This window comes from Pholis gunnellus, assembly GCF_910591455.1.
Source record: "Pholis gunnellus genome assembly, chromosome: 3".
NCBI lineage: Eukaryota > Metazoa > Chordata > Actinopteri > Perciformes > Pholidae > Pholis > Pholis gunnellus.
Window position 1 is genome coordinate 14,961,226 of NC_136529.1, and position 21,619 is coordinate 14,982,844.

Genomic DNA, 21,619 nt, shown 5'->3' on the forward strand with positions numbered 1-21,619 from the left:
TTAATCGCTGTAAATAAATCATACTAATTCTTTATAGAGCAGCATTAAGACAAACAGATTTTGGGTTGCCAGGTTGTAAAAAAAAAATCCCCTTGACCGGTGTTGATCCTTTCCTCCGAGCCCTTTTTCAAAAGGTAAGTGGCCATGCAGTCCAATCAGTCAAAGGGATTTTTCAAACAAGTTGCTTTTATTAAAGGCCTAAAATGGAATTATATAGCTTTAGAAAATATTTCATTAACTATTGATACAAAACCATTAGCTACAATAAATGATAATAATTTCTAAGTGATGGAAGATGTTGCTCCCTAACCCGGTCTGACAACATTTCAGTCAAAAAGTCTCCGGATATATTCAAGGTCAGTCTAACATATGAAATCATTTATTTCTTACATGGTTTAATAAAACAGCAATAATTATTTTTTGCAAACTGGATATAAACTTTGATACAATTTGACATGCCATTAATTTGACACTGTGGTTAGAACCAGTTTTACAATAGTGATGATGAAATAGCATTTATGGACAGAACAGATTTCACATGGTTGAATTATTACGGTGACTTTTTCGCAGATATCAGCAGCTTTTTTTAATCAGTTCATTCGATTCGGAGAAAAAGAGAGAAATGCATCTAAAAGCACTGCTTCAACAGGATGTGAAACAAACCAGTGACACTGAGTTGAGACACAACATATCTGCACTGTATTTCTGACAGCAAAACAGCAGTTAAAGAAGATTTATTTAGTCATTAATGAAATGTTAACTCATGCCAGCTAGATGCATCTTAGTGCACATATGAGGACATGCATGAGCAATAACATTCAAGAAAAAAACACTTTCTCCTCTCAAATATAATATAGCTTCAACATGAAGGCGAACATGATCAGCATTTTTAATTATTAAGTTGCTCTAGTCTTTGTAATTCATGTATCATAAATATTTAGAAAAAGACAATTCCAAAGATTTCTTGCGAGAAACTCAGTTTTTGGTGACAGCAATGTAATCGATGATTGGTCATCAACACCAGCAGATTTGGGCGAGATGAGATGATGTCTTCTGTCGCTCAACTGGCAAGCAGAGCATTTTTGTTCCTTCTCACTGTAAACAGCTCTCAACACTCTCTGCAGGCCAGATCATTCCCAGATCCATCCAAAAGTGCCATGTTTTGTCCTCAGACGCTCCACGTTCACACTCAAAGGGAACAAGTACAGAGGCCCTCGTTCTATTTCAGTCTCCGGATCCTTCAGCGGGTCTCTGACTGAGTTTGTGACTCTGGTCCCCATCGGAGTGTCTCTCATTGAGCTCAGCTGGGCAGCAGCCACGGCTCCACAAAGTCCCACTGCTTCCACAGGACGAACAGCAGCAAGGTCAGCAGCACGGTGGCGGCCACCCGGGCTCGGGTCTTCATCAGCGGGGTGATGAAGTTGGCCAAGGTGGAGACGAAAACCAGCAGCACGGCCATGAGCGCCAGGATGACGTTGATGAGTTTGCCCAGCAGAGCTCGAGCATTGGCGTTCTCCACTCCCTCCAGCTGGACGACCTGCTGCTGCTGCTGCTGCAGCTCCAGCTTGGTGATGCGAGTCAGGCACGACTCTACAGCCTCCTGTGTGCACACACACAGAGGACCCACAGTGTTATTATAAGGCCCTGAAATCAGCTTTTTATTATGAATGAACACATTATTTTCTGCCATAGGTGAGAGACTTCTTTTTTCCTGCTTTTTTCTTTGTGCTCTTAGAGGGCGGGGCTCAGTTGGAACAGTGAGATGTAATTTACTACAGGGCACCAATCAGGATTTAGATTTTTTGAAATTGAAATCAGAAACTAGAGACTGTTGATGGGTTGTTTGGTGACTGTGAGTTTTTCAGGGCTTTACTCTTAATTTAGGACAACTAAGGATAAATAATGTCATTGTCTTCAACAGTGTATCAGATTTTACCTGAATGTCTCTTGCTCTCTCGTAGGACTGGTAGGCGACTTTTTCCTCCATGCTGGCGAGCTCCTGTTTGAGGTTAGTCATCTCATTCTGGTGTAGCTCCGTTAAGTCATTCAGCTGTTCTTCAAGTCGCTCATACCTGAATATACAGTACAAACACAGACAAGAAGTGTAATTACTCGCAAGCACACCAAAAATGTGCACTCATCCGCAGATTAATTCGCTATTTGCTCTTGTTTGAGAAACATTTATTAAAAACTCAAATGTCCAGCTGGGAAAGTAAATTATTAAGTCCTTTTGTAAAGAAAGATCCTATTTGTGACTGTTTTGAAAGATTTATATCTTTAGTAGGACCAAATGAACCTGGGAATAGAAGTCACACAGTGTATGGATGGAGGTCTTTTCATGGTACTTGTTTGCAATAACAACAAGCATAGAATACTGCCAGTCTTGTCTTTCAAGTGAACTACATGTGAGGACTGTATTGAATACACCAGAGTTCATAAGTGTGATTGACAAGGTATTATTATTTTTTTTTTCAGATGTGTACCTGTATCTTTCTTCTTGCAGGCACTGTGTCATGTAGGAGTAGTCACTCTGCAGCTGACCCTTCATGTCCTCGATGGCGTCCTCCATGTGCGCCTGACTGGCTTTGATCTCCTGCAGGCCCTCAAGAAGAGAGTCCCAAGAGCTGTGCATGTGATGGTGGTGATGGTGGTGTCCATCCAGCCTTGGGCTCCCCATGGTTGGTCCCAACAGTCCCCCTCCTCCCCCTGCACCGCCTGAATTACTGCCTGCTGCGGAGCCGGACGAGGCGCTGGAGCACTCGTAGTCGCTGCCGTACTTTGGGCTGGAGACCAGAGTAGCACTTCCACTCAGTGCACGAGGTGTCAGGGTGTCCTCAGAATGGCCCCCGACTCCGTCCTCAAGTGAGTCCTTCAGGTGAGCGATGTTATCTGCGCTGCCAAACTTATTCCTGATAAGACTGGCAAACTCCCGCGGCTTGGAGACCACGGCTGTGTGAGTGAGGGCAGTCACTCCACCTTTGACCCCTTCAACTACTCCGCCTCCAAAACCACTTATCCCAGCACGAACATTCGCCCCAACGTCCTTTAATCCCTGCTGCATGTCCCGCAGGACATCCTTAGGCTGCCGGGCCGGTCCATTCTGTAGAGAGGGAAGAGAAATGAGGAAGCAGAGAAGTGGAGGATCTCAAAGGTAGGAGAGATTAGGTTAAGGGAGAGAACTGCAGGGAGATAGATGAGGAGAGCAGGCCCTGTGGAGAATTAAGGTGAGACACAGGATGATGCATTGGTTTAGGAGATGAGAATCATCAGTCTATATTTGGACACAACTGTCCTCACAGATATAGTTCAACACTTGTTTGAGTCAGCCTTGAGAGATAATTATTCAAAGCAGCCACAGTACAGAAACAGCTGCACACAAAGATATCACATGTTCGTACACAAACTAACTGCACACACACACACACACTTGCTCACCTACCTGCTCTATCTCCTTTAGCTTCTTGTGATAGTGCTCTAGTTTCTTGTGCAAGTGTGCGATGGTCTGTGCTGACTTCTGGTTCTTCTTCTCAAACACCTGCTTGATCCTGGACGCCTGCTGTTTGTCTGCGTTGTGGGCCAACTTCAGGTACTCGGCAACGTTGTCGTCACGGGCCTCCTGCTCCACGCGAATCTGCTCGGTGACCTTCAGGAGCTTCTGCTGCAGATGCTCTAAGGCAGCACGTGTCCGCTGTGGCTCGCCAACCCCGAAACCCTCTGCACCCCCACAGGCCATGACCCCAGACGCTGATGCTGATGCTGATGCTGATGCTGCTGCTGCTGATGCTGATGCTGCTGGTGCTGGCGCTCCGTCCGCACTGATGTTACTGTCAGAGCCTCCATGGCTGGTGGTGGAGGGTAGGCCAAGAGTTGCCACCTCGCTCTTGTCCAGCTGAGGGGACGAGAGGGCAGGAGGGAGGTAATCAGGGGTGGAGAGAGTACTACAATACACAGTAGTGTATTATTGACATGACTTTACTCATGAAGAAGGAACATTGTATGTATTGAAATCTACTCAAGTCAAAGTAAAAAGGACGATTATTTTTGAGTAACAGGCACAGTGAAAGGGCCAGTGTCACATCCTGATTAAAATTATTTGTGCTTTCTTTTTGAAAAAGCTTTCCTGCATGAAAAAAGAAGTCAATCTCAAACTTAATATCCATCTGATGGCGCCAAAACAGCCAAACTAAGCTGTGGGTTACTTATTAGTTTTTGTCAGGCTTTCATTTACAACTCACTCATTACTCAATAATTTCCGAGAACTAATTATAGGGAAAATACTGTAGACAACGAGTTCAATTGGTACAACTTTAATTCATTTGTTTCAGTGTGATCCAGAGTATTTTAGTGAAGAGTAGCAGGTCAGCTGCACATGCAAAAATGTGACATTTGTCTAGAGACAAACAACAAATATGAGGATTCAAGTGTCCACTTCTAAATGAACAATGAACAGATATTCACTTTGATGTAATTAGAGCAGGTTTTTTTTCAATAAATGCATTTGAAACAAATGCTGATAAGCTCAACTGACAAAAATAAAACTCTTAACTTTCTCCATATTTTCTCTATGATTATCATCAAATTACAGAGTTTGTAGGAAGGAAACGTCTTGGAAAGACTCTTATAAATAAATACCTGTTAATCACTTTTGCTTCTGAAATGAGATTTAGTCAATTACGCCTATAATTGATTTGGTGGAGTCATCGGAGAGTACACCGAAAGGCCATCATGCATTAATTAGATGACATATAATTAGTCTGCTTCCTGCTCTGCACTGCCTCAGAAACTCTGCTTCACCAGTTAAAAATACATTTAAAAATACATGCACGAGGAATAAGAAGGTAAAAACACCCTGCATGGTACGGTTGAAATGATAATGATGATTAAATATATGTGTGATATTGCTCTATGTTGTGTCTCTGAATGTTAATATCAGTGTGTTCTGGATTATTCTGTCGGATTGATCTCTGAGCAAACATCTCATTGGTGCACGAGGGGCTTCCCTCGTATGTAGGCTATCATCTATATGTGCATCTTGGCAGATGGCGGGATTGTTAATGACCCTCTGCCTGACGTCAAAACAGTGTAATCAGACCCTGCAAGCATGAGCTCAGACATGACAGCGACAAAAAAATCTCATAGCGCTGCTCTAATTTCTACAGACGGGATTTATTTGTCTTTCAATTGCGTGACAGTGAGCTCGGAGCACGCGCTCCTCGTGCTATTATAAATCAGAGCAAGAGCGACGCGAGGCAGGCAGTGTTACCTTATATATATAAACAAAAGTAGGTTACAATCACATTGTAATGGAGAGAGATGAAAAACAGATGAGTGCAGAGTCCCTGGTGGTTAATCGTCCCCCGATCTGGTCCCAGAAGTGAGATTCATATGCAGCAGCGATAAGAAATATGGCTCATACGAGAAGGGAGGTGCGGTGTCCGGCGTTACATATGGGTGAAAACAAACAACAGGAAACAAACACGGAGCAAATGCTCAAATCTAACGGGGATGAATCTGGTGATGGATCCAAAAAAAAAATTTAAAAAATCCCTGGAGGTCGGAAGAGAAGGCTGTGATGAGGATGGAGATGATAGATGTCTATGGTATTAAAAAGGGGCATGCCCGTCTCTTCTTCACTCGGCAGGAGGACAGACTGTGACATGAGATGGATGTCAACGAGCGTGGATGCGAACACATGAGGATGAGACACAAGCAGCACAGCAATAAATTAAATTAGAAACGTTACCATACTGCTTTAATCCAATTTTTGCAGTGCCATTGCAAGTCTGTGTTCGAGGCCCATCCTCCTCCTCCTCCCCCTGAGCTCACCGAGGAGGAGCCCCCCTCCTCAAATATCTTTACCCCCAGCCTTTATATGGCTGACTATCACCTCACTGGATCCTAACGCTCCATTGTTAGTGCCATCGATATCTGCAGCCTCCCCCCCCCCCCCCCCCCCCCCCCCACCTCCTCTCTCTCTCCCTCTAATGCACTGATCTGTTCCCCTCTCTCTCTCCTTTGTGTCATATGCTCCCTCCGTCTCTCTCTTACCTCTCTCCCGCACGCTCTCTCTCTCTCTCTCTCAGTCTAAATGCAAACGCTAGCTGTCCTGGCCTATAATGGATGTGGAGCTAAGGGACAGATGATGGAGGGAAATGGGCGGGGGGATGGGAGAGCTTAGCGCAGGCGTGCAGGTGCCTCTGTGCCGCTGAGGCCAGAGGAGAGAGAGAGGAGAGAGGGAGGAGGGAGCACAGCAGGGCCTTGCTCCGGGCCCTTCATCCCCTAAACCCTCAATACAAACACATGCACCCAGTGTGCGCGTGCTGATGCGGGGCCGCAGTGGTGTGGTGCCAAAGTACACAGCGTCTGCCTGAGCAGTGACTCACTCTCTTAATTTACCTTCCTCACAGTGGAGGAGAGCGAATTGTTACAACAACAGAGGCCCGTTTGAGCTGCTGGGGCTGCTTGAAGTTGTTTTCACCCAACTTCAAATCTCTCTCTCTGTGTGTGCTGGCACGTGCGTCTGTGGAGGGATACCATCTGCAAACAGAAGGCCGTCACCATCTGAGAAGCAAACCGGAAGTACATTTCAGAGGAAAAACAGCTTTCATCCACGCACAGGGTGTTGCATAAAAGTGCAGTAGTAGAAGTATTCACAAGTTTTACTTTGAGGAAAGTAAACGTTATCTATTCAAACTTAAGTAGATGCACACAAGTATCATCAGCAAAATCTACTTAATGCATACAAAACAAAGTACTTAGGCCCCTGTATTGCTATATTTATTATGTACTACTAATGCATTAATATCAAAGTAGCATTTAAATGATGCTGCTGGTTGAAATGGAGCTAATTTTAACTACATTATGTTTAATCTCTCATGATCATTAGTTCTGTAAGTTCACCAGCAGAGTAAATATCTGCAGCTGTCAAATACATGTGATGAAGTAAAAAGTCACTCAAGTTAAGCACAAGAACATAATTGAGCTGAAGTAAATATACTCAGTACATTCAAAGTGGATGTTTAAGAATATAAAATAAACATTAAACTATGAATACACTCATGCCATGGTGTATATAATTGGTGTAATATATTTAAACTTTTTGATTGTTAACCACGCACCTGATTGGCTGTAATTGCATACAATAGTACTATAAGTGACACCAGAAATACTTCTGTTACCTTCAGAATAATCAATACTTCTGGCAAGACTCCGGGAAGCAGCTAGTTAAACTACTTTGTGAGTTAGCAGAATATGAATGAATGAATTCAGGATCTGAATACTTCCACCAATGTTGCTGATACATATAAACACAATACAAATGAGAAGGAAAATAATGCACAAATAATGCAAAACATTCACTAGTTTCATTTGAACATTTTATTGGAATTTTGAATCGTCATAATAATGTACCAATAACAAAATGAACACGAGGCATAATATCTCTCAATAAATAAGGATAGATCTATACATTTGTAGATTTGAACATAAAACAAAATGTGCGACCTGTGCACAAGCATCTACGAACAGAAGTGCATTCATTGTTCGGGGTAATGCTGTTATTTGTTTACCTCTGTATTTGCAGCGCTACACATTTCTAAGCAGTTGGTAAGAATGAACACTACAGTGACCTTGTTTGACACCCATTCAGATTAACCATAGCAGCGGGATTTACCAACATAAATAAGTGTCGAGAACAAAAGAACGTTTGAGGCAGTTAATACAGTAACTGTTATAATTGCACTATGCTTCCAAATAAAAAAAAGAATAAAGCACTTTAGCTTAGTAAATAATACACATTCTTCTGATTGTCTTTAATGGAGCTTCAAATACCCAAACAAGTGAAGTCCCGTAAAGGCACTTGATACTGGGTGCTGCCAGCTATCAGATGTGCAATACTGCAATGTTTTGTCTGAATATGCTACTTAACAGTGCTGTATTAAACTCTATAGATACATCTCTGATATATATGTATATATATATACATAAATAGACCTAAATATAAGTGTTTTTAAGTGTACCAAAGACATGTTGCTACGCTCCTAACCTACAATATCTGGTGCTGCACACATGTCAGAATCCAGACAGCGTCCTCATGGAGACATGATGGCACTTCTGTCAATAACAATCTAAAGCAAAGCAACTGCACGTACAGCATATCAAAACTCTTTAAACATTGTCCTATGATTACACGATGGTAGAAAAAAAGACTGTACGTATAAATATATTAAGTATAACACATATACAATAACTCCTAGCCCTCATGATTCACATTGTTAAAAAAAAAGAAAAAAAAGTGGATTTGAACAAAAGGAGCCAAAGGGCTTCACCCGCTCTCTACCGTTTTCAAATCACAGCCACTCCGTAATGATTGTAACCAACATGGCATCTGTTGCGTTCGTCCATCATTCCCCCGTACCGCTGGAGGTACAGAGTCTCTACAAAGCAGGAATGTACAGTAGGAAATGTCCGTCAACACTTTGGCATCCTCGTGATCCAAATGAGTATAAATCCACTGATTTCAGAGATTACCGTTAATCTCCTCTGCTCAAATGTCCCCTTCTTACCACTGGGTAAAGCACCCCCCCCTTAAGAGTAAATACAGAACCCTAATTAACCGTATAGTTATATATTACAATGATGTATTGCTGAGGTCCCTTGTGTTCTCAGATGATTCTCTGGGTCCAAGACCTCGTGGTGAGTGACTGTGCAGTCTGTGCAGAGAAGGCTTCCTGAGAGCAGTACTGTTTGTGTGCTTCTCTTGGGATATTGGCTCCTTCACTCGCCGGATTTGCGTGGCATCCCAACTACTCTTCTTTTAGCCTGATAGAAATCTGTCGAGATAAAGAAACAGGAAATTCAGCTCATGCAAATCCACGCGAAATCACAACTCTACGCATTCAGACTTGGAATAAGTACCTGTGATGTTTGTCTGTTTCCTCTTCAGCCCCGTGTTCTCGCCTCCCCCTGGTGTTTTCTCCAGCTTCTCCTGGTTGAGTGCACATCTCTCCGGCGAACATGGGATGTTCTCCTTCACCGCCGCCTCCCTTTCACCTTCTGCGCGTCCCAGACCCAGCACACAGGATCTGTAGAGCAGCGGCACCGTGGCGCCGGGGATGGCCTCCCACTGGAAGTCACTGTTCTCCAGAGGCGTATCGGAGAGGAAGTCAAAGCCCCATCGAAGGCGAGCCTCCTCCAGGTCCCTCTGCAGGGCGGTTTGGTAGTCCGCCTGCAGCTGCTCTCGGTCCACCGGGCCGAACAGGTTTCGTCGGGCCGAGCACGGGGGAATCAGGGTGGGCTTGTGAGTAGCCATCGTTCTACACTGCAGGGAACACAGGTTCAGACCGGCTGTTAGTTGGGAGAAGCTGAGACAGTGATGATGAGCTGTAACTTTAGCTGTAAGTGTGCCAAAACGTTTCAGCATTTAATCAACTAATGGCTGCAGCTCTAATTCTCAGACACTTCTCATCAGATCATTTTCAATACATAAAAAGTAAATAAAAGGCTTCAATTTTCCACCAAATAATTCAAACATGTAAATAAAATATATTCTAATCCATGCTAAAGATCCATCCTGAATCAACAAAAACATAACGCAGACGTTATTCTGTTTAAGTTTTTTGTACTATTTGATTTTAAAAGTGTGTATATATATATATCTCTCTCTCTCTCTCTCTCTCTCTCTCAGGCTTACCATTTCTCCGGTCAGTTAAAGTATCCTCAATAGTAACTACAGAGTGTCTCAGACTGGTGATACTGGGCTGCTCTTTATAAGAAGCCGAGCAGCCAGTGACTCACTGAGCCCTCCTGGTGAATCACTGGTACATGTCTGGACATAATCTCAGACAGACATGTCAAGGCAAATCCTCAGCAGAGGCTGAGATCCCTGCAGGCCCCACTAGGTGGCAGTGTCACATCTTCTACAGACAAGTTTCAGACCTCAGTGAGCAGCTAACAAGCAGGTCCTACAAGAGGTTTGATTAACGAATCGTTTTAAATCAGTACTTTCCACATCTGGATATTCATACAGCACTCACATAAAAAAAACGTTTCCAAGTAGAGGGGTTGAATGGTAATAGCACTTTCCTATAAGAGCGTCAGGAAGGAATCAGCTGTGTCTCAGGAGAATCATAAGTCATTATAGTCATCCGGGAAGTGCTGGGCAGGAGTCTCAGCACACCCTAATTATCCAGCTGCAGCACTGGAGGAGAGGATGAGGTCATTCTAATTATAATAATAATATGGGAGACACTGTCAACCTCATTAACAGTCAGACCCACTAACTCCAGTTTGACATGGACCAATGGCTACTTTAAAGCATATCTGACATTTAAACTAAGCAAACGTTTTCCCCAAAATGACCCCTACCCAATAGTTAAAAAAAAGATCTATATAGATATGAATAGAAGTAGATCGTGTCCTGTCACGTGACTCAGCTGCAGCCACACAGCAGAGCACTGAGGTCACGTAATGTCGCAATTGTAACATGATTTGGTGTCTTAAAATGACATAAATAGTAATAGATTCATTCGTATTTATTATATGAATTCATAAATGTAAGACGACTAGTAGTCTCTATTTAATAATACTATACTTTTAACACGTTTTAAAGACTATTCCACTGTTTGAATGGATCATTGAATGCTCATCTATGTTGGGTAAAAAAGGGGTGTGGGAAAATGTTGGGGGGGGGGGGGCACTAGTGTGAGACACCATCCCCCCCCCCCCCCCCCCCCCCTCCCTTTTCTTTTCCACACACCCTCCTCGCGGGACACGACGTCATAGTGAGAGCCGGGCGGGGCGGAGTGATTCAAGTCTGTGGCGGGAGAACGACACTACACATGGGCGGAGGAGTCCCCGGCATGGGCCCCGCGGAAGAGAGCAGCTAAAAGATAGACCCTGCCCAGTTTACTACAGCGCTCCACGTGAGGCTGGAGCTCGTGTCGGCGAGTAGTACAACTGGGCTGTCACTGGAGTCTGACCAACCCTCCATCACCACACGCACACACACACGTATTAAAATACCTCCGACAGCATCAGTTGTGAAGAGTTTAGAGTGATAAACTGAAACCTTGTGATATGTAGGTCACACCCAACTTCATTTGAGTAGCTATGAGTCATCAAAAGTAGTATTTTCTGGACAATAAATAAATAAAATTGTCAATATATGGACACAAACAACTGTATTGCAGTCTATAAAACGTTACTTAGACTGTAAACCGGAGACATGTGTTTCTAGAGATGCTTACAAATAAACAAAACACTAAATCACAGACAGTTTAAGCATTAACATTAGTTCAGGCTCATTATACTTACATTATCAGTCCAGTACAGATAAAATCCCTCTGATTCAACCTGTTGAATGAAGCTAGTCCGTTTATCCGCTTCGGTGTAAAAATCCTATGTTATCCAACCCGCCCTCTCAAATAAAACAAAAACAACTAGTAGTGGTAATAGTACTCTCCTTGATAACTTCTCAAAGTACTCTCACGGGCTGAAGTTGTATGAACTCCGGTCGTCGGAGATGCTTCCTCTCCCGTGCAGAGGCGGAGTCTGTCTACGCTCGCACACGTGAAACTTGTCCCGGTAAACACATGAGCACACGTGAGTTTGGCTCTGGAGTACAGAGAGGAAGTTCCATCTCAAGACGACCCAGAAAAGAACCCTCAGCACGGACGACTCTCGCTGCCTCTCAGTGCGCATGTCAGGCCGGTTGACTGTGCAGTAACCCGGATGGGTCTTGGTTTGGCTCCTCCCATTTCAACTCAGGCACATTTTCAGTGTCGGACACAAATACGTGGAAGAAAAAGATACACCTGTTACTGTATTTACGGTACATACAGTATACCACAAGTAACAAATACACCATGGTGCAAAGTATGTTTACCATTAGCACTGTACTAAAGTACTACTTTATAGTTCCACTCCACTACTTTTTTGAGGTAAATATAATACTTTTTACTCCACTACATTTGTTTGTTTGCTTTAGATTAATAAAAAATATGAACTATGACTAGTACATTATGCTATATTACTATAGGTTAAGCTTCCCAACACTATGTAAAGTAATTCAAATTAGCCCTACCTTTACTAGATTACATTTAATGGATCAATAATTATAATCCAATAATGTAATGATTCTGAAATAGGCTATTCTGCATAATGAGTACTTTTACTTTTGGTACAAGTATATTTTGATGGTAATGTACTTTTTTCTTTAAAATGCAGGACTTGTACTTGTAACACAGTATTTCTACATTATAGTATTGCTTTTGTTTTGTTGGTTTGCACTAATGTAGTTTTGGACATGTTACATGTTTAATATCTGTCTTTTAACACCATGGGACCATGTTCACCAATCATTTTAACATCTTATCCCATAATTTATGTCCTTTTTTAGATCCATAAATCAATCAATAAAAAAACATGATATGTTTTATGTGTAAAGTCAATTGACAAAGTAATTTGTAAATTGTACACGTGCTTTTACTATTACTTGCTATTTATTGTACTTGTAAAGGCAGCTAAAACAAGTGCCCCTCTATTGTTTTAATAATTTGTTCTCAAAAGCAGTTCAAGTTTTAATACAGTTTAAAATTGTGTAAGACTGTGGTACCAAGATAAACAATAAAGTCTTATTGAATTTAAACTTTAAGTTACTTCATATTGAGGCTGTAGAATAACTCTGTGGGCTTGTAACTCAGTCTCTGTAACTTTCACATTGGTTACATTTTGGACTCAAAAGTCTGTTCCACTCATTCCTCTTGTCGTCGTAGAAGCTTGTTTATTTCGGGAACAGGTCAACCAAGAGACAACTCCGCATGCTTCCCAACACCATGAGCCTATTGCCAGCAGAACAACAATAACCCTAACTGTAGGACGCAGTGTATAAAGGCCCAACTGATCGGACACCACAGTGAGTCCTTTGTTGAGTAGGAGACTGATGGGACATAAGAAGAGATTCAGTGGTGATACGTAGGTAATGAAGTTTAAACTAAATGGAACAATACAATGAGCGCATACTGTTTGTTGCTGAGCAGCAGCTGTGTGACTCTACATTTGTACAGCTGAGTAGACACTTTATTGTCTCTCAGCTCAAAGGCAGCTGCACAGTGCAGCGAGTCTACAAGCCACATCAAATTATCTTTTTTCATTTTGTGCTTCATCTTATTCAGGCCTTTGTTCTGCAACGTGAAAAGTTTCATGTGATAAATGGCGCCAAATGAAGCACATAGACACTATGCAAGGCCAGTGGCCACATAGTTAACCATTTACTGAGAGACAAAGGCTCGTCAAGGGAGTTCTGCTTCTTGAAAATGAAATACTAACCACGACAACGTAACCTTAAACACTTGACTTTTTACTCTCAAGTTACCTGATGGTTTTGTGAACAAACAAATGTATTTACTTTAAATGATCCCAGAAGCTGCAGACTATTCTCATAAGAATGATTGTGGTGCGGTTTAATAAGAATACATTTAACACATTTGTTTGTACAGCCCAAAGTCTCAGCTGTTTGGATCATTTTTAATAATCGCCCCTGAATCCAGGATGAGTCAAACATTTGAAACCGTTTTACAGAAAATAAAAGACTCCATCCGATACTAATTTGGTTACATAAAACAATAAATAAATTAAGAATAAAAACCTGATAAAAACTGTGAAAAAGTATCTTTCATTTCACTGGGACTTTAGTGAGTTTAAGAGGTGCTGGTTGGTGCATTGTGGTACCAGACCGACTGTTTCCCCATTTCCAGTCTTTAAGATAAACTAAGCTAACCGGCTTCTGTGGACTTAATAAATGTAACCTATTTCTCAATAATGTCAAACTATTCCTTTAAATGTTAAGTCTACAACATATTAGAAAATGTCACGTTTTCGTCCGAACAATTGTCCAAATCACAAAGACATTCACGGGACCATTCTTTAAAACAGATTAAATTATACTTAATGCGACCTAATCTAAAATTAGCTCCAACAAGCTGCCCCTTTGTGTTCTTCAGACGAGTCAGTGATCATTACTGGATGTAAATACCACAGGTCTCTGGGTGGATTCCCGCGAGTTCCTTCACTGTGAGACCCGTCTCCTTGGATACCGTGAGTCACCCTTTCTATGACGTCACGAGGGCCTGAGTAACAAGCGGAAAAGCGCGCGAAAAAATGTCTGCGGGAAACAGAAGAGACCCACCCAGCTGTACATTTACACAGCACCTTTTCTGACCATAACGGGGTGAAGCATGTCTCCAAATGAATGAAAATAGTTCCGAACTCACCGCAGTCCTCGGGACCTTTTGATAGGCGTTATACACCAGACACATACGGGGACTTTATCAGCAGCATTGTCGCTCATCTATCTGGTGAAATAGTTAAACTCAAATCAAGCGGATTACGTAACCAACTCATACCGACCCAAAGACTATACAGAAAGTAAGACAGAGAAGGAGGGATATCTGGGAAGATATTTGAGGACATGATGTTACCGTTTCTTGATTTCCTATGTGACAACTTAGAAACAGCCTCATACACTGAGTTATTAAAATATAGATTCACATATTACATTTAGGCAAAACTTTAATTTAGGAAAACGTCACCAATTCAGTTTTGACAATCTGAAATGTGACTAAGTTTCAATCTTTGATGTAAAGCGAAGATGGATCCAAATATCTTACAGAACACTAATACAATTACATATCATAGGAAAAACAACTATTTGGAGCTGAATCTGCTTTTCATTTGTTTAATTATCGGTCATTTTATAGTAAGTTGATAATTTCAAATGCTAAAATAAATGTAAATTAGGCCAGTATGCAGTGGATCAAACGAACATGTCAAAAGGAGAGCAGTGCAGCTCAAACCAAACACATTGCAGCCTACACCGATGGGCAACAGAGGAATCAACTAAACCCACTTTCATGAGAAAGTGACTGTGACCTGGACCATAGCTCCTGTTAAGTGCTTCTTGTAGAAAATAATAACACAGTATAATAACCTTTCCTCCCAGAGGAAATAAATAGACATAAACAATGCAGGTCTTTTGTAATCAACCGGTTTCTTTAATTGAGAGACCATTTCACATTGTATCAAACAAAAGAAAAATTATGGAAAACTTCAAGAACAAAAATCAGTCTTTTTTTTTCTAAATCTATGCCAGTTTTGACTCTTGGATGTGAGGCTGTTTTTATTTCAAACCAACCTTTAACAGATGGAAACCGTCAGGGCGAAGTAAGAAAGTAGCACATTGAAAACAGACAACCAAAAGGAGAGACTCTTATAAATCATCCCAATCCTAAGAAAATGCTGGCATTGAAAAAGAGCAACTACTCACACTATGTCAAACTACACAGTACATTCATTGACAAAAAGCAAAACTCGTAAGAGAATAATTGGTGAACTGGAATGCTGGGTGGCACGACTGTTTCAGGACAGACGAGGTGGACCGAGGTGAGGCGTCACACCTGTACACACCCACTCAATGTCTGTGAAAACGATAACATGTAAAGGAAAGGGACACTAAAACGCTTGATTGTTAAAACAAAAAAAAGTCAACACAAAACGGCGACACGGCCATGTTGAATTCCATCATTTGAAACGGCCAAGCCTGTACAACCGTTCATCTTCAGCTCCCTTTACACCCGGCGGGTGTTCCTCTACTTTCTGTCGTTAGACCTGGAGCGACTGTGGAGAGTGAAAAAGAAATCCATTAAAGCTAAAAACAATTACAGTCCAAACTAAAACTCTCAATACCAAACTCAAACAAACAAGACCGAGGCACAGGATGGGGACGCATGGTATTCTCAGTGGTGCAGTGTCCTCTAGAGAAAACCAAGAGCGATCTACTAATAGCTTTATAGGCGAGTCGTGTTACTACGCCTCATTAAACCGTCACATATCTGTTAGGACACAAGACTACATTTATCTTCGGGCAGCTCAAAAGATTTTCGTACCTCCTTGATCGGGAGAAAGACCTTGAAGGTTTATGGTTCCTGTCCCGGGAGAGGGACCTCTCCCTCCTCCTGTCTCTGGAGAAAGACCTGCAGACATCAAACCATCAAGTCAACATTACTCATGTTTTCTACAAAATAATCATCAAGCTTGGTGCATGCCTGTTGGGTTGGTTTGGATTCCTAATCTGGTTTCCATTTGGCAAAATACATGGATGCATATCAGAATCAATATTTTGGGCTCATCAACTTTGTAGTTCTGAATCAGTATCACTAGTATTTGGATCAAGTAGTTAAGTAGACTAACTTAATAATTAAATATATAGACACACACACACACACACACACACACACACACACACACACACACACACACACACACACACACACACACACACACACACACACACACACACACACACACACACACACACACACACACACACACACACACACACACACACAGAGAGTTAATGAATTTAGTGGGTACCACTAAAAACTGCTGTTTCTTGTACATACAAGACATCCTGAAAGCTACACACCTGCTTCGACTGCGGCTGAAGCTCCTCTTGCGTGGGGATCTGCATGGGGAAAATAAAAGTGTGTTAAGAACATATACAGACGCATCGACCCCCTGAAGAGCTCCACACTATTCCAATACTTTCTTTACATGGGCCTCCTTCAACACAGCCCCTTGTCTATCAATTACTCAAAAATGGAAATAAAAGACTTGGGTGTTTTTCCAGGAACACAATTATCTCAATCCAAAAAATAGAACTCACTGACAATGGACCTAGTGCATAAAGATGGCAGGTGCTTAAAAATGATCTCTCACCTATCCCACAGTGCGCTGTGCATCTATACATAAAGTCAAGTTCAATTTACTCATTTGGAATGGTGGAGTAGGATGTGTCCTACGAGCTATGATTAATATGTGAGATTTTTTGTCACGGTGTCTGAGCTGATCACAAAATCGGAGAGCGCTCACAAGCAACATTTGCTCTATCAGAGGATTTCAATGCTGCACTGTGGACCGGCCACGTTGTGTGGGGATAAAAACACACACACAGAGGCCACCATCTGTATGAAACTGGCCCACTGGAGCCAAAGGGCGCACATTAGGAAGCTAATATCAAAACACACAATATACTGGTCACTGGGAATAAGTCTTGAGAAGCCACCAGGCTAAGATCTGCTAAAACCAACCATACAGCAAAAAAAAAAAAAAAAAACTTTTTATATTCATTTGGGGGGTTGAGGAGAGTTTTGATTTGTGTGACTTGATAATTCTGCTCAGAGCCCCAATATATACCATACAGATGCTTGTCTAGAATGGAAATCTCTGGAAATGTCAAGTTCCAGACATACGATTTAAATAATTACTAAAACAACCTTTTCAGACCAGCTGTCTCTTCACTTTCAAAACTGTAATCAGCAGTGTACTGAATGAAGCAGGAAAACTTACTAGTATTTTTGGTTTTCAACAAGCTAGATATGACGAAAGGGAGGCAGACTGCCGGCCGGGTAGGTAGAATTGGCTGAATAGGACAGGCCAGATGCTGCAAGGTGTTTAGGTGGCAGGCAGATGGGGGCTGGCTGTGGCTTTTTTTCCTGCTTTAATTGGTTAGCCGAAGGCTGCTGTTGGTAGGTTGTAGACTTTTGGGAACGTAATACGCTGATTGGTCGGGAATGTGAGGTGGGCCGCTGCAGTTTGGATTAAGGTTGAAGGAGGAGGAGGTTGAGAACGGCATGCTGAGGAACCAATGGGTTGGTGCAACTTGACGACTGGCCATGCCTGGTCATGTGACAGCACCAGCCAAGCTGATTGGTGCACGATGGTCAGCAGTCACATGATGCTGAAAGAGGACTAGTTGATTGACTCAGAGGATGGTGAGAGGAGGCATGGTGACGGCTCTGCAACGGGTTTCATTCTTATTAATATAGATGAAAAATAAAAGCATCCTCAAACAAAAGGAAAAAATGCATCACATTTGGCACTTTTATCCCCCCAAAATTTTAAACAGATTATACTTTTTCTGAGGAATTATGTCCTCCTATTTCACACACCTATTTTGTCATTTTAAAGCTTTAAAACTTTTTGAGAGTGCACATACTTATGTACACTTAAAAATAAGCACAAGTACCTAAAGCAGAGGTTTTACAGGCCAGATTTAAAGATGCATTTGCAACACAAAGACTACATGATCTAGTAAATTGCCCTATTTCATATGGTTATGAAAGTCTGTTTGACTCCCTACGTAAATAATATCAATGAAGATGAAACTATCACAAATGTATAATCAGCAGAAAAGATAAACACTAGAAATTCCCACACTGGAAAAACATAAGCAATTACCAGGAAATATACTTTGGGTAAGAGAGTGGAACCAGTAGGTCACGAGCAGGAATTAACAACAACATAGAAAATATGCTGTCCCTGCTGGCCACTGTCAAATCATAACATGGGTCACCTTCGTCTGGCTTGTGGGCTACGACGTCTGTTGTCGTCTCTGTCTCGAGGGCGCCTGCTCCACGGAGGAGGAGCGCCACGGGTGCGACTGCGCTTCTCGCCATTGGACAGCTCTACTCGCACCCGGCAACCACACAACGTCCTGTAAAAACAACCAGTTATCATTAACCACCATAGCTGTATCAAGATGAATCCGGTCTTTCTTCACTGTATCCCAAAAAGATTTAAATGGCTGCCTACCTTCCATCGAGCTCTCGCACGGCATCAGTAGCATCTCGACCGTCTTCAAATTCTACAAAGGCGAAGCCTGGAGGGTTCCTGGCCACCCAAACACTGCGCAGAGGACCGTAGTAGCCGAACGACCTCTCTAACTCAGTCTTGTTTCCATTGTTGCCCAAATTTCCAACATAGACCTTGCAGTCAAGAGGACAGTCACGATGCATGACCGGATCTGGAAAATAATAAAGAAAGGAAATTGATTAGTAATGCAACAGACAAATAGATTATCCTTCAAATAAGAAACATTTTCAAGTCCCGGTTTCTTTACATCTTAATGGAGCATTAGTTTACAATCTCATCTGACAAAAACAGCTACGCTAATGCAACAAACAGGACCCATAGCAGATAAAACACAACACCTTACACACCTGTTTTCGGATGAGATAAGCATGAACCAGTCGAATAATAGTAATACTCCCGTTTCCGCAACGTTAACATATAATACATGTATATTGTCCACCAGGGTGGAAATATACGTTACATAGCAACCCACCAAACACAAGAAACTACAGCATAAAAAAACAGGCATGCGCCGATGTGCATTCACCCGCAAACCTTTCAGAATAACTTCCACCAACGTGTCAAAATATGTGCAAAGTTTTCTGTTAGTTGCTGACTTCACGTGACAAGAACAACATACTGTGTACACATCTAACATGTTAAAAGCAACAGAAAGACGCTTGGCCTCGAGTCATTTATGCTCACTTTAGCGTTACAGGAAATAGTATTCATGCAAACGTTAGTTCAGCTAATACTGACCCGTTAGTACCGTTAGATTGAAGTACTAGGACTCTGTTTACCTGAGCGGCTCAACCGTACATTGCTGCCTATGTCCCGCCTTTAAAAAAAGTATACTAATGCAATAAATGTTTCACATTAAACATTAGATTGTGTTTAGACACTTTGAAGCTAATGCTAGCTAACGGCTTTATAACGGTAGCTAAAATGGCTGTCGCCTATCTGAGGCCTACTCTTAAGGAGCAGCATTCTGCTAACAACCACAGGATTCAAACATAATAACATTAGATTAAAATGTATGCGATTAATCGAAGCAAATGTGGTATTCTTTAAAAAGTTTCAGCATGTCACACATTTTAGAATTTCGTTCAAACTCTACCGTTTTCGGTGCAATTCAGAGCTCCGACTATCCGCGTTTCTCTGGCTGGTTTGTTCCTCTCGGTCGTCGATGGAAAATGGCGTGACGGAACATACGTTAGTCAGTTGGTCGGGTGAATACAGTCTACGGTAGGTTGACTAGGGTGCTGCTCTCGGGAGGGCGGGGAAACGTTAAATAAGTATTTCACCGCCAGAAATATGATCGGTTTATGGAACTAGGCTGCCTGTGCAGTTTCACAAGTGCAAACACGTTTGAAATTGGTGCTACGCGACCAGAGAAAAATATAGAAAAAGGGCTTTTAAAAAAGGTAAATAACCTACAACACCCACAATGCACTGCGATCGTTGCCGCTAGCGCCACTCCCAGGCCATCAGAGTATTTTTGTGTGAACCACAGTCTATAATGTGAACCTCCCTTCTCTCACGCATTTATTAAATGATATATTATAACTAAATATTAAATAGCTATTTTTTTTAAATAAACATGTAGGCATTTCACGCACAAGCTGTAGAGATAGACTACATTACAGCTCTAGACCGTGGGTAGACAGGCACAGTGTAAGTATAGTGAGAACCAACAGTGTCAAATCGGTTTATTGTCCCTCCTGTTACTTTTGGGGTCAATTTGACCCCATACAATGTTTAACATCTCCAAAAAAATGACTGAAATCATTTTTTTTGCTTCATATTTAATGACTTTTCCTAATTAAATGGGGACAACTGGGTAAACATAAAATGAACATGATAATATGTATTCAATGTCCTGTACACATGCTGTACGCATCGGTGTTCTTTGGGGTCAATTTGACCCCAGGCTGTTTTAGCTGTATAAAACATATAAGAAATATCAACATTTTACACACATTTGTTTTGGTTGTTTTGGATGATATTGAGGTCACATGCAATTTTATAATCTTCAAAAAGCTTTAGGGCCCTAACCTAACATAACCATAACTGTAGTAGTGCGAGAACCACTGATAGTTCACACGGCATGGGGGTGGAGTAAACACTGGCAAAGCAGCCTTCTAAACCATTTCTCTTGTGCTCTGTGTGCTTTCTCTTTCTGCTCTCTCTGAACTGAAAATGAATTGTAAGGAAAGGTTTTCTGTCAATGAGGTGTTGTCTCATCTCTTTGGCCATGAAAGTGACATAGAGGAGAATGAGCATGATGTTGAGGAGGACCCTGATTATGAGGCATCCTCCTCTGATATGAATGAGACCCTCAGTGTTGATCCTCCTGTTGTCTCTCAACCAGCAGCAAACACACTATACCTTCCAAAAATGGAACATTATTATGGTCCATCTCCCCACTTGAACTAGACTTAGTGCTGCTAATTTCATCAAAATGGTTCCAGGCCCCACCAGATGCACTGTCAGACATAAAATCAGCATTTGAGCTCTTCATAACACCATCAATCGAAAAGGATATACTTGAGATGACACATTTTGAGGGGAGGCACGTGTATGGGGACAGTTGGAAAGACTTGGATGTGACCCACTTGCAGGCCTATTGGGTTGCTCATGTTGGCAGGAGTGTACAAGTCAAAAGGCGAAGCAACAGCGAGCCTTTGGGCTGTTGACACTGGAAGGGCAATATTTCCAGCCACCATGTCTCTAAACACATTCCATGTTTTCTCCCGTGTCTCCGATGACAGATAAACAAGGCAGGGCCGACGAGAGTCTGACAAACTCGTAGCAATATGGGATGTATTGGACGAGTGGGTTCAGCGATTACCCTTTCTTTATAATCCAGGCCCTCATGTGAATGTGGATGAATGTCTGGTTGCATTTCGTGGGCGCTGTCCATTCAGACAAT

At 42.0% G+C, this 21,619-nt stretch overlaps 3 protein-coding genes across 5 annotated transcripts; all 3 read right to left on the reverse strand.

The window, feature by feature from the left end:
• Nucleotides 1-1,300: 1,300 nt before the first annotated feature.
• Nucleotides 1,301-8,027, reverse strand: tmcc2 (transmembrane and coiled-coil domain family 2; the record flags this gene model as incomplete). The annotated part of the gene is made up of 5 exons (XM_079186327.1): nucleotides 1,301-1,600; nucleotides 1,937-2,072; nucleotides 2,484-3,100; nucleotides 3,440-3,889; nucleotides 8,019-8,027. 5 exons carry the CDS (start codon nucleotides 8,025-8,027, stop codon nucleotides 1,301-1,303), a joined length of 1,512 nt encoding a protein of 503 aa, XP_079042453.1.
• On the reverse strand, nucleotides 7,369-11,533 carry cdkn1a (cyclin dependent kinase inhibitor 1A). Of its 2 annotated transcripts, none has more exons than XM_079156803.1 (3): nucleotides 11,314-11,533; nucleotides 8,917-9,319; nucleotides 7,369-8,831 (listed from the first exon to the last, which is right to left on the reverse strand). In XM_079156803.1, exons 2-3 carry the CDS (start codon nucleotides 9,308-9,310, stop codon nucleotides 8,776-8,778), a joined length of 450 nt encoding a protein of 149 aa, XP_079012929.1. In that variant the 5' UTR covers nucleotides 9,311-9,319; nucleotides 11,314-11,533; the 3' UTR covers nucleotides 7,369-8,775. The 2 variants fall into 2 exon arrangements, with proteins under 2 accessions (XP_079012929.1, XP_079012928.1); XM_079156802.1 differs by lacking the exon at nucleotides 11,314-11,533 and adding an exon at nucleotides 9,692-9,748.
• Nucleotides 11,534-15,045: 3,512 nt separating this feature from the next.
• Nucleotides 15,046-19,866, reverse strand: srsf3b (serine and arginine rich splicing factor 3b). Of its 2 annotated transcripts, XM_079183709.1 has the most exons (7): nucleotides 19,805-19,855; nucleotides 19,488-19,525; nucleotides 18,649-18,859; nucleotides 18,410-18,550; nucleotides 16,481-16,519; nucleotides 15,942-16,028; nucleotides 15,046-15,672 (listed from the first exon to the last, which is right to left on the reverse strand). In XM_079183709.1, exons 3-7 carry the CDS (start codon nucleotides 18,849-18,851, stop codon nucleotides 15,645-15,647), a joined length of 498 nt encoding a protein of 165 aa, XP_079039835.1. In that variant the 5' UTR covers nucleotides 18,852-18,859; nucleotides 19,488-19,525; nucleotides 19,805-19,855; the 3' UTR covers nucleotides 15,046-15,644. The 2 variants fall into 2 exon arrangements, with proteins under 2 accessions (XP_079039835.1, XP_079039834.1); XM_079183708.1 differs by lacking the exon at nucleotides 19,488-19,525 and having other exon boundaries at nucleotides 19,805-19,866.
• Between the last annotated feature and the right edge of the window lie 1,753 nt (nucleotides 19,867-21,619).